General features: G+C 47.4%; 1 protein-coding gene across 1 annotated transcript in view; it reads left to right on the forward strand.

Moving 5' to 3' along the window:
• Positions 1-18464, forward strand: part of ULK4 (unc-51 like kinase 4) — a 282751-nt gene that overhangs the window by 102055 nt on the left and 162232 nt on the right. Inside the window, exon 30 of the mRNA XM_080673858.1 lies at positions 1259-1351. Within this exon, the coding sequence (XP_080529984.1) occupies positions 1259-1351 (93 nt within the window). The remainder of the gene's footprint in view (positions 1-1258; positions 1352-18464) is intronic.

Raw genomic sequence — 18464 nt, forward strand, 5'->3', positions numbered from 1 at the left:
TCGACGGTGCCCAGAATGGGCAGACAGCATGGTTTATGGAGAATCCCTGCTTTCCTTCGCACGTCTGGGCTTTTGATACTAGACAGAGGTTGCCTCCGTGACCAGCCCCCAATAAAAACCTTGTCACTGGAGACTCTCCTGGGCTTCCTTGGACAGAAATGACTCTCTCTTTCTCTCTCTCTCTCTCTCTCTCTCTCTCTCTCTCTCTCTCTCTCTCTCTCTCTCTCTCATACACACACACACACACACACACACACGTGTACACACGTGCTGCATTTTTTGTGGCTAGGAAGAGAGAGTGCTCCATGTCACCCCTCGTGGGAGAGGGAGAGCCCCAGCAGGTCTGTGCCCAGAATCCTCCAGACCCCGCCTGCGCCTTCTCCCCTCAGACTCAGCTGTGCGTCCTTGCTGCGCTGCTACACAGTAGCCCCGTTATCTGTGGTGTCACCTTCCACACTTTCAGTTATCCTTGTTCGACCAGGGTCCGAAAATATTAAAGGGCAAATTTCAGGGGTAAACAATTGACAGGTCTTAAGTGGCGTGCCGTTCTGAGCAGTGTGATGAAGTCTTGCACTGTCCCCGGGGATGCGAATCTCCCTTTGTCCAGCACATCCCCTCTCTACACGCTACCTGCCTGTTAGTCACGTAGTGACCATTGGGTTAGCAGACGGACTCTTGCTGTATCATAGTGCCTATGTCCACGTCACCGTTGTCTTCTTCCTTAATGATGGCCCCAAAGAGTGTGGGTAGTGATGCTGGCAGTTTGGATATGCCAAAGAGAAGCCACAGACTGTGTATATGTATGTATAGGAAACAACCATAGTATTTATAGGGTTCAGTAGTGTATGCCGCTTCAGGCATCCCCAGGGGGTCTTGGAACATACCCGCCTTGGGTAAGGGGGCTAATGTACTAAATCTTCATCATGAATCTGAGTATGGGAGTCTTGTGAGTCCCGTAGCAAATCTCTGAGTGTGCAGGTCGCCTTGGGGACCCCTGGCACAGATGCCTAATGTTAAAGTTCCCTGCTGTGCGGGCAGCTCAATCCTAATGGCCCCAAGTGGATTGTCTCATTGAACACTGGGAGGTGGGCAGTGTCATCGTCCCCTTGGCCAGCGCAGACCCTGTAGCCCGGACCTTTATTTCAGCGTCTGCGCTTTGTCAGACGTGTGCACCTTGCAGCATCCTGTTTCTGTTGGGGAGAGGAGAGTTTCAGGGAGGAAAATTGCTGAGCGCTTCTCCCATCACCTGTCCTTCCAGGTACGAGCACATCCTCACGGAACCTGGCCCGGTCCCGGCCTATGCCCTGAAGCTGCTGGTGGCGATGACCGCGCACAGCCCCGCCTTCACCAGGTACAGACCCCAGGTCTTTCTCTCGCTTCGCATCTACGAGATGCATTTACGTGTTCTGCAAATGTTAAAGATGATGAGATTCTGCAAGTCTAACATTTGAGGTGCCAGAGTGGTAATTTTTCATGTTTTATGGTTTGTAATGTCTGTCCCTTATGCTGTTTGGGGTCTTGTCATCTTTTTATCCCCTATCGGAGTTGGCATCCTGTGGCATTTTTGATGCTTTAAAATTATAAATTCTTTAAAGAGAAAAAACTAACACATAATCCTCTTTAAAATGTCAATTGTTGCCTCATATTGTATTGAACAGTTTATTAAATCGCTGCGGTATTTGCAGACTGTTACTTTCCACCATTGTATGTAGTTGACACGCTTGTGGTAAGTAATGGGGAGCTTTTGCCTTTATTGAAGTTACTGTGTGTAACGATGCCAAGTTTTTGGAACTAGTTTCTAGGATAATGGCACCAGCTTTCAGTCTCATGAAGAAGTTCGTTTGAGGGCACCCAGGTCCACAGAGGAGAAGAGACGGGGAGGTATCCTTGCTTTCAAACAAGGAAAGTAGTTGTGGCTGCGTCGGTGACCTACGAGGGCCTGCTGGGTTTAGGGCAGGGGTGGGCAAACTTTTTGACTCGAGAGCCACAGTGGGTTCTTAAACTGGACCGGAGGGCCGGAACAAAAGCATGGATGGAGTGTTTGTGTGAACTAATATAAATTCAAAGTAAAGGAGCGGAGGGGAGAGCAAGAGAACCGGATAGAACAGCCGGATCCGGCCCGCGGGCCGTAGTTTGCCCACGGCTGGTTTAGGGCCATCTGTAGGCGTGGTGCACCTGTAGAGTGGCCAGTCAGTCTTTAGCAGCTAAGGCACTAGGTCCCAGTCCCAGTCACCTGGGTGTCACCTGGTCTGCTCTCCTACCACAGAAAGTACTACACAGTAGTGCGCCCCATCACTGTGGTCACCTGTGAACAAGAAAGACTGTTTGTAGAGAGAATCCATCCTGGGGGAAGTCTGACCCAAATAGCCTTCCCCGTGGGTGTGCCAATGCACAGAGGCGCAGCGGAACTGACTCACAGGGGTAGCAGGTGCTGTGGCCCTTGGGCCGTCTGCAGTGCTGGGCGAAGGCAGCCCTCAGGCCATTTGCTTCTGCTGTGAGCAGCCCCATTCATTTCTGAAGGGCAGCACACAGTAGCACCCTGTTCATAACCCCTGTGCCATGTGGCACGCGGATTTCCACCTGGGCAATTAGTTTTTTAATGAGAAAAAATGTCAATTAATATTATAGCTGTAGTACACAATTCCATGTAGCAGTTTGAAAGGGCAAGATAAATTTTGAGTACAAAGATACCCGACGAATTTTGTTAACTGAAATTAATTACTCCCCAACCCCCATGGAGGCCAACTCCGCCGCGGCAGGTCTCTTTCTGGATTCCCCGTTCTGTTCCGGGGCCTTCTCTCGTGAAGCTGGATGTTAATGTAGGAGTTGTCCCGTCTCAGTTTTGAGTGCGGCTCCAGAGGTCAAGAGCAGAGCAGTTTTCCAAGCTGGTTTATTTTTTTTATTTTTTATTTTTTATTTTTTAATATATTTTATTGATATTTCACAGAGAGGAAGGGAGAGGGATAGAGAGCTAGAAACATCGATGAGAGAGAAACATCCATCAGCTGCCTCCTGCACACCTCCCACTGGGGATGTGCCCGCAACCAAGGTACATGCCCTTGACCGGAATCAAACCCGGGACCTTTCAGTCCGCAGGCCGACGCTCTATCCACTGAGCCAAACCGGCTTCGGCCAAGCTGGTTTATTTATATTCCTCACAGCATTGTGCGAGAGGTCAGGTTGTCTTTAAAAAAGTGTGTTTTGTTTTGTTTTTAAGTCAGGTTTTCAAGGTATAGTTTCCATAGAGGGAAAGTGGCTCATTTTAGGAATGGAGGTCTATTTCCACAGACACATACGGCTGTGCAGCTGCCACCCCTCTAACGATGAGCATTGGCGTCATCCCAAAGTATTCCCTCATGCCCCTTGGGATGCTGGCTTATAAATGCTGTTGGCTGGAGAGTGATATGACCTGGTCGATTTTCTGTGTCATGTTAATTTTTAAAATACATTTTAAAAGAATTAATACATAACGTATTACAAATGTCAGTATTTGAAAGGGTATACAGAGAAAAGCAAACTTTCACCTAAGAGATGGCCACTCTTACCACCGTGTGTGTTAATTTTCCCGTAGATACGAGTGTGCTGTCTACACCATCTGCACCTCTTCAAGCATATATAGTGGCTTTAGTGAGATGTAATTCACATGCTTCTGTACCTCTTTCAGAGAGAGACATAGTACTGCACTTCATGAATATCCAGCATTTATTTAGCGAGCCCCCTTTGGTGAACATTTTTGTGTTCCTAATCTTTCGGTATTACAAAACAAAGCTACAATTAATGCCATAGGTCATTCACCACGTGTGAACATGTATGTGTCGCATAAATAATGAGAACTGGATTTGCTTCAACAAAGGGTATATAAGCCCACAATTCCCAGACTCGTCTGCACATTAGTTATCTTCTGGGGATCTTCTGAAAAGTGTAAGATGCAGGGCCCAGCCCAGGCCAGTTAAATCCAACCTCTAGGGCTGGACAAGGCACCAGGTATGGTAAGTTCCCAGGTGATGCAATGTGCAAGCAAGTTTGGGAGCCGCTAGTCCGAGCTTTTGTAATTTTGAAAGGTGATGAATTGCCTCAGTCTAGGATGTTAGTTCTCCCCACCCGCAGTATAGGAAAGGGCCCGTTGGTGCCAAACCTTTATCAAATTGGTGTCTATAAGTGTCCATCATTGCCATTCTGATAGATGGAAACGGTCCCTTGCTTTTTAATTTCTAGTTTTTATTGCATTGTGATCAGGTCATATTTTTGTTATGTTTCTAATTTTTATTATTATTTGTGGTCAATTTTTATGAATGTTCTATGTTTAATTATTTTAACCCAAAGTTAGGCCTCACCCCGAAAAGAGTATCACCCACCCAAGTTTTGGAAAGTGTGTACAATGGTAACCTATGACATTTCCCCCAGTGACTTAGTGGCAGGGGTCTTAAGCAAAATGCTTGATTGCAAGTGTATATTAAGAGTAGAATTCCTTTATTGTTATGGCCAAATCGATTTCTAGTAATATAAAAGTAACCATGAACCTTTTGTTATAAATGTAACTCATTTATTGGATTCTTCAGCATTCTGTTCTTTGAAGGATTTTCATCTTCATTTAGCATTAAGAGTTCAGAGTGCCAAGTAATAACATTAAACCATCCTACATCAGGTGAAGCATTTATTATCTTACTGGGTTTATTCTTACAGGATTCTTAGTGGATAAAGAAGTCTTCAAAAGCTTAGTCATAGTACAAATGAAAATTTACTGTTCCCCTCAAATAAAGAACAAGAGCATGATCAAATCTGCATTGCACCTGACAGGGGTTTTCTTACAAAACACTATGGCCCTGGTGACTCCAGCTTATTATTGGGTTTATAGCAGAAAGGTAAATTGCTTACCACGTTGGTCCAATTTTACTGTTAGAAGGAATGTGTTAAACTCCCCCGAGCGCTGCCCTTTTCTCTCTGCTTAATTTTACAGTAGGTTGCACCGAACCGTTGCTCGAGGAGAGAACAGTGCCCCAGTAGCTTGTTTCCATTAAGAGGTAATTTGTTTTGGCAAATCTTCCTTAGCAAACAAATTAAATTTTAACTTCTTGAGTTCTTTGGGAGCAAAATATAGCTCTCTTCCTGAACTGCAAAAAACCAAAAATGTTTACACTCTTATCTAAGAATTATCATTTTAATTTGCTTGAGAAATGTTAAAGCTGTTTGTTTTATGGCAAGATTCACAAGTGTCTTTTAAAAGAATGAAATTTCAGGGATCTCTTAAATGGAACCCATGTGAACCCAAAGTGTAACCTTCCATGAAAAACACTTCTGCCCTTACAGACTTCAGCCGACTTCCCTCATTGGTTTTGTATTCATTTTTGGCTATCCATTCATCCATCCATCCAACCAACATCTAATCAGCAACTACTGAGTGAAAACCAGGATAAGTGATAATTAAGAGGAAGTTCTCACCTTCAAGGTACTTGGAGTTTAGTGGAGAAGAGAGACTTATCTATAGACTTTTGTGAAACAACTAGGGGCCCAGTGCATGAATTCATGCACCTTGAAAGGAACTGTGTGCCACAAGGCTGCAGTGGGCACAGGGGTGGGTCTTGGCCCATCCTCCGTGCCCCTGCCCAGCCCCTCCTGCTGCAGCCCCGGTCCCTTCTCTGCTGCAGCCCTGCTCTTGCCGCTGCCCCTCCCACGCACTGACAGCGCCGGCCCCGCTCGCACCCACTGATGGTGCAGAGCTATTGGGGCTGGTGCCAGCAGCAGGTGTGAGCGGGACCTGCACCGGCAGTGGGTGCAAGCGGCGGCTGCTGCCCTGATCGCCCCTCAGGAGCAGGGGGAGGTGGAGAAGCCCTCAGGGGCAATTGGGGCCGGCAGTCACCACTCGCACCTGCTGATGGCACTGAGCAGTCGGGGCCGGCGCTGGGTGCTGGCAGCGGGTATGAGCGGGGCCAGCGCCAGCAGCAGGTGCAAGTGCCGGGCAGGACCGCGGTGTGTGGGAGCAAAGAATTTTCAGTAACCACCAGAGGCTTGCCCTGATGACAGCGACTGGCGCCCCACCTTGGTCTAGCGCCCCTGCTCACCTGCTCCACCATCCTGCCGCGGCCAATGCCTGCCATATTCCGTGGTATGCTGCCGATGCCCGCCATGTTCCACATGTGCCCCCTGGTAGTCAGCGCACGTCATAGTGACCAGTTGTTCGGTTGTTCTGCCATTCGGTCTATTTGCATATTAGGGATATAGATTTCAAAGGCACAGTCACGGTCAGAGGTTATGGGAGAACCTAAAAGATCTAACCCAACTAGCTGTATGATCTTGGCCATGTTACTGAATCTCTCTGTACCCGAGTTCCCTCAGCTGAAAAATGGTCTACAGAAAATCCTATAAAACCATTCCCCCTTTTCCTCATCCTCCCTTCTTCTTTTCTCTTCTTCCTTTTCATTCTGAGGAGAGGAAGGCATATTGAAAGAAGACTTCTAGACGAGATAACCCCTTTGACAGAAGATAGAAATGTTTGATGATGAGGATTGAAACCAGAATTCCACACCCTACAAAGTAATGGGAAAAATACTTTCAATAAGAAAAAGAATGTGGTATTTGTTTGACGTTGGATAGCAATTGTGGGAGCCATCAGAAAACATCCCGGGCACAGGGGGCTTCCATTTGCATTTTATTCTCAGTTTACATACTATCTAATAAAAGAGTAATATGCAAATTGACCATACCTCTGCTACACCCCCAAGCCACGCCCACCATCCATGCCCACCAGCCAATCAGGAGTGAATATGCAAATAAACCCAACCAAGATGGCTGCGGCCACAGAGAGCAGGAGGGAGGCTTGGGTTTCCCCGGCGATGGAGGAAGCCAAGCTTTCTGCACAACCTGGCTGGCCCAGGCCTCTGCTTAAGGCTACAAAGTTTCAATGATAGAAGATAAATAAATTCCAACAAAAATGACGGTAGCCATAGAGCTGGAGAGAGCAGGAGGCTAGGGTTGCCCCCGGCGATGGAGGAAGCCAAGCTTTCCACACACCCTGGCCGGCCCAGGCCTCCGCTTAAGGCTACAAAGTTTCAATTATAGAAGATACATAAATCCCAACAGAAATGGCTGATGCCACGGAGGGAGCAGAAGGCTTGGCTCCACTCCAGGCTACAAAGTTTCAATTGTAGAAGATAAATAAATCCCAGATACCAGGGCCTCTGCTTGGGTCGCCGGGGGGCGTGGCCAGCCTGCAAACCACCACAGGCCCCTCGCCCAGGCCGCCCCACGGGAACCCCCACCCTGATCCAGGACACCCTTCAGGGCAAACCAGCTGGCCCCCACCCATGCACCAGACCTCTATCCTATCTAATAAAAGAGTAATATGCAGATTGACCATCACTCCAACACACAAGATGGCTGCCCCCATGTGGTCAAAGATCCTGCCCCCACGTGGACACAAGATGGCCACCACAAGATGGCCAGAAGGGGAGGGCAGTTGGGAGGGACCAGGCCTGCAAGGGAGGCCAGTTGTGGGCATCAGGCCAGCAGGGGAGGGCAGTTGGGAGGGACCAGGCCTTCAAGGGAGGGCAGTTGGGGGCAATCAAGCCTGCACGGAAGGGCAGTTAGGGGTGACCAGGCCGGCAGAGGAGGGAAGTTGGGGGTGACTGGGCCTGCAGGGAAGGGCAGTTGGGGGGGACCCAGGCCTGCAGGGGAGAGCAGTTGTGGGGTACCACGCCTGTAGGGGAGGGCAGTTAGGGGTGACCAGGCCTGCAGGGGAGGGCAGTTAGGGGTGACCAGGCCTGCAGGGGAGGGCAGTTAGGGGTGACTAGGCCTGCAGGGAGGGCAGTTAGGGGCAAGCAGGCTGGCAGGGGAGCAGTTAGGCATCAATCAGGCTGGCAGGGGAGTGGCTAGGGGGTGATCAGGCTGGCAGGCAGAAGTGGTTAGGGGCAATCAGGAAGGCAGGCAGGGAGCAGTTGGGAGCCAGCAGTCCTGGATTGTGAGAGGGATGCCAGATTGGATAGGGTGCAGGCTGGGCTGAGGGACACCCCCCCTGCACGAATTTCGTGCACCGGGCCTCTAGTAGTTTAATAAAATTAGGTTTTGCCATATTCTGATAGGTTCTAGTTGACACTTCGTAGTCTGATAAAAGAAAAAGCACAAATCACTGGAAATGTCTTCCTGTTGTTAAACTAGCCAGTTAGGTGTTTTTTTCCTTCAATGAGCTGAATTTTCACAGGTATTTCCTCTGATGGAATCTCAGTGAGTGAAACAGCTATAATAAAGTGAAATTTTATTGTTAAAATTAGAATGAATTGATTTCTCCAGAAATAATTTGCTGCTTCGCCAGGTGGCTGTGGAATTAAAAAAAGCCTCATAATGAGAAGCAAGCCAATCTCTGTGTCCCTGAGGCTCCCGTTTTTATTCCAGGGTCACTGTGACGTGGCTTTCCCACTCATTCTCTCCCCGCACTTGCAGAATCAGATGCAGGGCTTCTCCAGCAGCACCGCACCTCTGAGCACCCATCCTTACCTTCTCTTTCCTCCTTGATGCACATCGTCCATGTTTGTTGTTCTTGGCCACTTGTTCAAATTGGGTACATTTCTGCACTTTTTACTAAAGTACTAGTGGAGTCATTTCAGGGGATAAAGCAAGTGTAAAAGATTTCAAACACTAAGCAAATCTTGAGCTCCTTTCATCATCCTGCAAATCAAAAACTTTCTTTGTTTAATTTTTTGTTTTGTTTTCCCTTCTCTCTGCCTTAATTTAGGATTATAGTGCTGTACACTTGTTCAACACATATTATTGGGACTTAAATACTGCTTAAGCAGAATTTGGAAATAAAATTGTCCCAGTTGTCACTCTGGCTGAGGTCTTTGTGCGCTTCCACTGAGATTGAGCATAAAATTTTGTTTTACTCTGGGAAGTTTAGCATTTTCTTTTTCTTTTTTCAATACTTTTTCTTGGTTCTACCATTAGCGATTGTTAACTGTCTTTGAAAACTTAGTAAAATAGCATCTTCCATCCTAAAGGAAGAGTTTAGACTTGGCTGTACATATATTACTAGAGGCCCGGTGCACGGATTTGTGCACCGGTGGGGTCCCTCAGCCTGGCCTACGCCCTCTCTCAATCTGGGACCTCTTGGGGGATGTCGGACTGATGGTTTTGGCCTGATCCCCACAGGCCAGGCAGGGATCTTGTGACATCCCCCAAGGGATGTATTAGTGCGCGAAGTGGCAGGTGGCCGGGGAGGAGCCCAAGCTCAGGCCTGGTGCTGTGCCGCTCCCACTCATTCCGGCCCTACTGTGCCTGCTGCTGCTGCTTCGCTGCTGCGGAGGCGGGAGAGGCTCATGCTGCTGCAGCTGCGCTTGCCAACCATGAGCCCGGTGTCTGGCACCCATTGGTCAGCTGAGCTGCACTCCCGCTGTGGGAACGCACTGACCACCAGGGGGCAGCTCCAGTGTTCAGTGTCTGCCCCCTGGTGGTCAGTGCGCATCATAATGACTGGTCATTTGGTCGCTTAGCCTTGTTGTCTGGTTCTAGAAATCCAGAATCTGTAAGTGAATTAGAACCGTGGTGTTTTTCTTGCAAAGGATTTTTGGTTTGTGACCCTGTTGAGTTTGTGTTCACTGGACTCTAGGCAGGATGATTATTTCAACAAGGTGATCTTTTCTCGTTTTCTTTTAACACAGATGTGAGTTCATGGTTGCATGACCACTTAGCAGCCATTTCTGTGTCAGAAGTGGATGGTTTCAGATTAGTATTTGGGTTTGTTGTATACCTTTACAAATGGTGGTTCCCCAGTTATGTATTGCAGATTGATGTTAATCTGAGTAGGGATTCAGTACGACTTTTTGTGTTTTCAAGGCATCCTTAGGCCTGTAGACGTTCCCATGTCATTTGAAGCCGAGATTGGCCAACTGTGGCCCACATGGTCAACTGGCTTGCACCCTGGTTTTGTGTGGCCTGCCCAGGAAGAGTGGTGTTTATGTTCTCAGAGGAAGAACGTAAACTTACAAACAGACGGGTATGAAACAGAGGCCTTGTTTCTGGCAAAGCCTGAACTATTTACTATCTAGCCCTTTTCAGAAAATGTTTCCTGACCCCTGACCTAAGGGAATAGCACCTTTTTTCTTTATTCATGTGAATGCAGAAATGTTAGAATTTTTGAACTTTGGAGATCATCTGGGTGTTTTAAAATGTAGGCTTTTGAATTATTCAGGTTGAGGAGGTCAAAGATCAGGAAACACTTGCCTTTGAAAAGATATTTTACTGTAGACTCATAGATCCCAAGAGGAGGGGGCAAACCATGCCCCAGGGAGCCCCGGGAGGAAGCCCCAGGGGCAGTGGGGAGGCAGAGGAAGTGTGAGGAAATGCGCCAGAGCCTTTATTGTAGTTTACAAATGAAGGAGTGGATGGGCGGGTAAGCTGGTTGAGGGTTAGCTAGTTTGAGTAATTTCTCTGGGCTCTGGGGGGCATGGGCTGCTCCCTAGCCTGGGGGTGGTCAGGGCGGGGGAATAGTGACCCAGAGTGTATGTAAAGCAGGTGGTGGCGGGGTGGGGGGGTGTGGGGGGAGGAAAGGGGAGAGGAAGCATTCCCTCTGGAGTTAGCAATACAGAACAAAAGGGTGTGATTAGTACCCTGGACGTGTCTCCATTTTATAGCGAGGACATGAAGGCCCTTGAGGGAATTTGTGCTCCAAACCCCAGGGTCAATTCAAAGCAACAAGACTTGGGATCCAGACCTCCTTCTGGTGCCTAGTTCTTTGCCCCTCTCTGCAGAGCCGCCTTTTAAAGGAAACTCAGTTGGTATCACAGTACCCTTTGAAGTTGAACTGTTTTAAGTGTCATGGTGTTGCATCTACCTCTAGGAGTGGTCCAGTTCCTCCACACAGTCATCTCCAGCCTCACGTGGCTCCGAGAGCAGCCAGCCCATAATGCTCCTGGGCTTCCCTCTGCTTCCATCATGAGGGTCTGACACCTGTTCCTCTGATTTCATCACGGTGGCAGCTCCTGGTACAGTTCTGATTAGTAAGATAATCCAGGATCCTGGTTCAGTTCAACCTCTTCCTTCCCTCGTCCTCCTAGGTTTTAAAGCCTCCTCTGCTCACGGTGTAAGTCACCCTCACAGGGTAGAAATCCCTCCTCATTGTGCCCATCAGGGTATAGCTCATCGTTGGGACTCCTACAGTAACCCGGCTAAGTTTTTACAGAAGCACTCCCGGAGTGAGTGTTCAATTAATTTTCCCATCCTACCCCTGAATTCTGTTCCTGATAGAATTATGGAAGGACACCAACCTAAGACCTTAGGAGTTTGATCCAAGGCATTCCGTTTTTCTTAAACTTATTTGTGAGGACAGTCAACAGTAATTGTTTGAATTCCTTGTTTACCTTTATCTTGTTTACGGTCACAGACATTTCCCCTGAAGTCACGGTGACCTGGTAAATATTTCACTGCCTGTCCTTACTCTACGGGCGTCAGTTGGGTTCACTGAGACCGTTAATCTCTCTCATTAGAAATAAGTTAATTTTTTGAATCTGTTTTCTCACGCCAGCCCTGTGTGCTGGAGGCCGGTCATTTCAGTTTTCCTCCTGTGTCCTGCATGTCTTTTTGCATCTATGATAACATACCCATCTATGATAACATAACCTTTAGCGACAGCTTTCCTCAGAGAGTGGCACCAGGCCTGGCAGAGAAGTCCCTTTGTCTGTTGAGCCACTCACTACACGATGTGTCAGAAACCAGCATTTAGTTTGTTAATGTAAAAAAACCATTGAAACCTGTAAAGAATTTTTGTGAGTTTATTTGAGCCAACATATGCTGGGAAGCAGAACCTCAACAAATTGAGATAATGCTCCGGAGAATGGTGGGTTACATTTGTATTTATACATTGCAATCAAAGGAGGGACATAGGTGAGTTACATGAAATTCATTGGTGCTAGATTAAGGAGGTGGGATAAAGCAAAGGTGGGATTGGATAAAAAGTAAAATGATGGACACATACTTAGGTGGGTGCAGGAACAACTAACATGATAATGAAGGAATTTGTGGGATCTGTCTTGGCGCCCACCACATTTGGTTGTGCCCCAGGGGGTCCAGAAAAAGGGAAGTTACAAGTTACCCAGACATTTCAAGGGTATGTTATCATAGATGCAAAAAGACAGATAGGCCCTAGCTGGTTTGGCTCAGTGGACAGAGCGCCGGCCTGTGGACTGAAGGGTCCCAGGTTCGATTCCAGTCAAGGGCATGTACCTTGGTTGCGGGTACATCCCCAGTAGGGGGTATGCAGGAGGCAGCTGATCGATGTTTCTCTCTCATCAATGTTTCTAACTCTCTATACCTCTTCCTTCCTCTCTGTGAAAAATCAATAAAATATATTAAAAAAAAAGAAAAGAAAAAAAGACAGATAGGCTCAGTTAAGGTAAAGGTTGACCGTGTCAGTGAAGATACCAGCCTAGGATGTAACTGCCCACCATAACTGCGTTTAGTTCAAGTTTAATTTCAGACCATCCTTTGTGGTTCCTTTAGGTCTCTGAGTTTGCAGACTGCCATGCAGGCCTCCCCTGAGCTTGTCAGGTCAGCATGTGGCCCCTTTCGTCCCCAAGTTGAAGTCTTTGGACAGAGTGGCCCTGGTATTTCGGGGGCTGCAATCAGCAACAATTCACAGTTCCTTCCTTCTGTGCTTAAATAGGAGCTGGGAGATCATTGTTTTTAACAGAATGCTACCTTACATTCCCCCTAACGTGTTTGTTTCTTTTTTAAAAAAAAATATATTTTATTGATTTTTTTACAGAGAAGGAGGGAGAGGGATAGAGAGTTAGAAACATCAATGAGAGAGAAACATCGATCAGCTGCCTCCTGCACAACCTCCACTGGGGATGTGCCCGCAACCAAGGTACATGCCCTTGACCGGAATCGAACCTGGGACCCTTCAGTCTGCAGGCCGACGCTCTATCCACTGAGCCAAACCGGTCAGGGCCCTAACGTGTTTCTTTACTTGCCCACAAGAAAAGTCGTCTGCTGCTTTTCTCTTCTTCAGAGTCTGTTTCCACCGTGGAATCCTGGAACTTGAGAGCACATCAGCTTTGATATTTTTCTACCTGCAAGAAAAGTTAATATTATTCCCTCAGCAAGTCACTCCACAAATAGTTTTGTTCACCCAGGTGTACAAACAGACAGGGTCCCGGTTTTCATGGAGCTGATGATTGCACGGGGGGAATAGACAGTACACAAAGAAACCAATGAAAAAAACCGCAGTTCCAGCCAGTGAGGAGTGGTACAGAGGACAGTGCAGCTGGGTGAGCGAGTGGAGAGTGAGGGGCTGGGTCAGCTGTTTTGGAGAGGGTGGTGGGAGCTTCTTCTAAAAGGGCACGCACAAGGTTGACATGGGGGAGTTGGCTGCCTGTGTCAATGCAGCTTCATTATTAAAGAAACAGGCCGCTGGCTTCCAGGGATGCTCATTAGGCAGGGGATGAAGACAATGCCACATGCTGCTGAGAGTGCCAGGAAGGTGAGGACGGAGAATGAACCATTACAGTCGGCGGTGGGAGTAGCTTGTGTAGGGGTTATTTCCAGTGGCACGTGGGGACAGAAGCCTCTGGGAGTTCATTGGGGATGAAATGATGAGGTGGACACTGAGAAGATCGATAATTCCAGGGAGAGTTTGCTATAAAGGGCAGCTGAAAAATAGGGAGACGACGGGTCAGAGGTGTTTTTTTGCTTGTTTATAGGATGAGGGGTATTTTAGTGATGTTTCGTCGATGAGAATGATTTAGCACAGAGGCTGGTGGGCCAAATCCTGACCACCTGTTTTTGTAAATAAAATATTACCGGAACACGGCCACACTGATTCGTTCATTTATCTTCTGCGGCTGCTTTTGTGTTCACAACGATTGAGCAGTTTTGAAAGAGACCATGCGACCTGCAAAGCCAAATGTATTTACTTCTGGCAGGTTACTGGAAAAGCTTCCCCGACCCTTGACCTTGCAGGATGGGTAACTGATGGAGAAAGGGGGATGTCCGCACCCCCAGTGGATCCCTCCTTTAATGTTCCCCCCAGGGGAAGTGTGAGAGCTCACTGCCATGTGGAGGGGGGGCCATTGAGCTGGGGAGTTGGGATGCTTGAAAGTGAGATTTGGGAAGTGGTGGTGCAGTTAGTAGTCACAAAACTATCTAGAAACTGGGTGGGGTGAGAAAAGACTTGAAAAGTGATAAGGCAATGAATTAAAAGGTCGTGTTTTAAATTCTTACTTGGGTAATTGGAAATTACCTATTTTTATAATATTTATAGAAACAACTAGTGACCCGGTGCACGGATTTGTGCACATTGAAAGGAAATTAATTAGAAAGTGGCCAGCAGGGCGGGACTGGGCTAGAGGGGCTGGACATGCCCTGGAGCCAACCTCCCACGGTCCTTCCCTGGCCAGTCACACCTGGGATGGCGCCGCTGTGGCTTGAAAAGCATCTGTGGAGTGAGCTGGGTCCCTCCGGCAGGTGGGGGTCCTTTGGCCTGGCCTGCAGGGATCGGGCCGAAACTGGCTCTCCAACATCCACCGAGGTGTCCTTGAGTGTGAGAGGACACTGCAAAGTTGGCTGTAGTACAGGGTGTAGAAAGCAAATGCGAGTGTACGGTAAACCAGAATCAGGGCCGACAGTGCCCCAGCAACAACATAACCCATGGCCACAGGTGGAATTGCGCGGCGCTGCAAGGAATTGGGCTCCCTCCTCTCTGGTTTCGGGGTGCGTCATCCGAGAACCACCGCTGCCAAGTCACTGCAGCTCGGCAGCTCCTGTGTTGAGCGTCTGCCCACTGGTGGTCAGTGCTCGTCATAGCGGCCAGTTGGACGGTGGTAAGGACACTTAGCATATTAGCCTTTTATATAGATAGATAGATAGATAGATAGATAGATAGATAGATACTAACACTATACTAATGCCTTGTTATTTCCATATTTCTATTTGGAGCTTGTCATTCATTATTGTCCTTTGTTTCCTATTTTAAGATAATAGTAAAAATGGTTAGTATTGTGATTATCGTGGTCATTATTTTAACAAGTTCCTCTTTTTACAGTTGCCTTTTAAAAAATGACTAAGACATTTTTCCTGTGGAAAGTGTTACATTTTCCCTAATAAATCATTTAAGTATGTTCAGAATTATGACTTATGTTTAGCTCTTTGGGACAGAGGGACTCACTTGTTTGGATCCCCCAGTTCTCTCTGGAACCCTCCTGAGAGGTGGGTTCTAGCCTGGTCCTCCAGGCTTCAGGGGCCAGGGTTTTATGAGTTAGGGTTGTATATGTTATTGGAGCATTCCTATGTGTTCTGCTTGAACTCCTGCTTAAAGTGGGTGCCATCCAGTTCCTTGCTACATATGTACCTAGAATGGTGGTTAAATCTCAGGTCTTCCATGCTGCTGGCCATACTTTATCACCTGCTCATTATTTGCTGAGACCTGTACTTTGAGACATCGTTTGGGCCTGTGACTCTGCATGTCTTTCCTAGTGAAACTTGCCAGAGCCCTGAAGGGGTGGGCAGTGGGTGCGGCTCACAGGTCTCTGGCCATCTCCTCCTCCTGCTTCACAGTCAAGAGCCCTAAGCTTCCCAGGCCACTAGACAGAGCTAGAGACTGTTCTACAAAGCCTGTGGCCATTGTGGAGGTGGCGTGAAAGCATTGTAAAACCTGTAGTGCTCAAGTCCCATAGTGATTTCACTGCAGGAGGTCTAGACTGGGCTATCAGAATGGGAAGTCAAGGTCAAGGTTTCAAGCTTCCTGACCATTTAAACATTGGGCATTACAGCCAGCAAAGCCATCAGCTCCTGGCATCCTAACCGTAGACATAATAATCAAAGTCTCTTGATTTGATCAGCGTACCTTCTAAAGTCTGAAAGAATCGATCCCTTGATAATATTTGGCAAGTTTTAGCATCACAGTTCCGTTGCATTGCTTGCACTTCCTTTTGGTGATTTACCAGGACAGTTTACCACTTTAGAATCAGCAGTGTGCTGCAGACATTTGCTGTTGTTTGATAAAGTCGTGCATTACCTGTCAACAGTTTGCATATATCTGTCACTGTCAGTCAACTCTGGAACAAGTGAAGCCCAACAGAATGGAGTGTAACATGCAGCCTAAGGCATAGACTCCCCGTTCGTTTCTCACATCTCCCCAAGTCCTTCTCCATTTCAATGTCAAGTTCTCTGATTTTATGTGAAGGCAGCTATTGGTCAGACTATATTGCAGTGTTTGCTGTACAGACAGGGCCTTTGTCAAATAATTAAAGAGCACGAGAGCTGCCAGACTAAACAGTGGTCTGAGTTTCAAATGTTCTGTGACTTCCTGGGCACACCATTACCATCTCCAACATGTGTTATCACTTAGCGGTCTTTGCCATCGCATGTTACATAGGGAAGAAACCCAGGCAGGGAAGTGGGCCAAGCGGGGTTCTTCAGTGAGGTAATGCTCCGAGACACCTTGCACCCTCAGAATGCACCATCACATGCTTGTCTTCCTTCTGCTTGGAGTCATAAATACAGCACAACCCAGCTGTTTGCAAAGTACACACAATGGTCAGCTTTGGGCGACAGACGTCTTTAAGTATCTTGACACTCTAAAGTAGAATAGACCCAAAGGGAAAATGGACAAAGGAATGAAAAGGCCATTTCTCACAATAAACATGAAAAAGCGTCACATATTTATTAGTAATCAAAGAAAATTCCATTAAAATAATTTTAAAAAGCAAACTGGTCGAGTGAAAATACTGTTTTAATGGAATCGATTGGGGTAACATTGGTTAATAGCATCCCATCCATTTCAGTGTGCAGCTCTGTAATACTGCATCGGTATGCCTCATCGTGTGCCCGCCACCCGGAGTCTAGTCTCCGGTCACCACAAGGGTTAGGTTTAGAATAGCACCTGCTGAGAGTCCAGTGAAACGTGCACTTCCATAAATTAGCCCATCTTTTGTGACAAGCAGGCTGTCAGTATGTATTAAACCTTAAATATTCGCTGATTCTACTCCTACGAATATATCCTAAGAAAATGGTAAAAGATACGCACCAATATTTATGTACAGGAATGTTCATTAAGACGTTTAAAACGATAACAGTAAAGACAGCGAGTGTGTCCTCACAGAGGGCTTTCTGCGGGCCGAGTGCAGGCTGCTACCCTCACAGCCGCGTGTCCCCGCCTCACCATCGCGGAGGGAAGCGGGCGGTGCTTTTGCATCTGAAGAAGCACGGAGCTAGGACCAGTGAAGAGCTGAGCGCGTTAGGAGTGATCCTTTCACCACTACGCTGGTTTGCTTTCTAAGGAACTAATGAGAAATGGAGAACAAGGGTCCACCAAGAGACTGGTTAAAAACACTGTAGGCTAGAAAACTCTGCCGGTATAAGGGTTCATCTTTGAGATGACTATGTAATGACAAAGGAAAGGTTTTTAATACACTCGACATATGTGTTACGATCTGAACTCTTCCTCCCACTCCCTCTCCTGACACCGTGTCTCTAACAGGCTCTGAAATGAGGCAGATTCCAGTTCTAATCCCAGCTCCATCATGGGCTTGGTGAGCGACACTGAGTGCTAACCTCCCCAGAGGAAGCTTCGGTGTCTTTCCCTGGGAAATGGACTTAGCCTCGAAGGGTCATTAGACAGCAAATGGGGCAAGGCTGTCCGAGTGACATGGGGGACATGCACAAATAGTGGCTAACGATGAGCGTGACCTGTATGAATAGAAAAGAAAGAGTGACCTATGTGAATAGAAAAAAAGACAAGTAAATAGTACATCAAAACTTATTAATGATTTTCTTATAGTATTTTCCTTGTAATGCTTTTCCATTTTTTCAAACATAACACTCTATAAAATATATTTTATGCTTCTGTATTTCTATATTTTACATAAATAACTTTATGTAAGTAGTTATAGAAAATCATTACGATTTTTAATTATTTTCTATAATTAGGAAGACATCGATTCATTAAGTACACACACACAGGCTGGTGGTTAGTTTTTGTTTTTTTAAATATATTTTAGTGATTTCAGAGAGAAAGGGAGAGGGAGAGAGAGACAGACTCATCAGTGATGAATCATTGATCGGCTGCCTCCTGCAGGCCCCCTCCTGGGGATCAAGCCTGCAACCTGGGCGTGGGCCCTGACTGGGAATCAGAAACTGGGACCTCCTGTTCATAGATCGACGCTCAACCACTGAGCCACGCCGGCCGGGCCGGCTGGTGGTTCTTCCCAGACATTAACGTTAGTGACAGTCCACAACCCCCTGGGTAACAAGAGTGTGGGTGCCCATGCAGGAGCAGTTCCCCGAAAGCCCTTGACAGCCCAGGACTCTCAGACGCCCTGCAGCACTTGGAGGTAGGAGAGGGCAGGGGCGAGTGTAAACGAGCGGCCCAGCTCTTCCGTCTCACCTGCCGCCCTTCCTGTGATAGGAGCGTTTCGTGGCCTCGCTCCGTGCATCACCACAGGCCTGGATTGGGCATCTGTCGAGGTAATAGGTAGAAAAGC

Source organism: Plecotus auritus (genome assembly GCF_963455305.1).
Source record: "Plecotus auritus genome assembly, chromosome: 6".
In the NCBI taxonomy this organism is placed as follows: Eukaryota; Metazoa; Chordata; class Mammalia; order Chiroptera; family Vespertilionidae; genus Plecotus; species Plecotus auritus.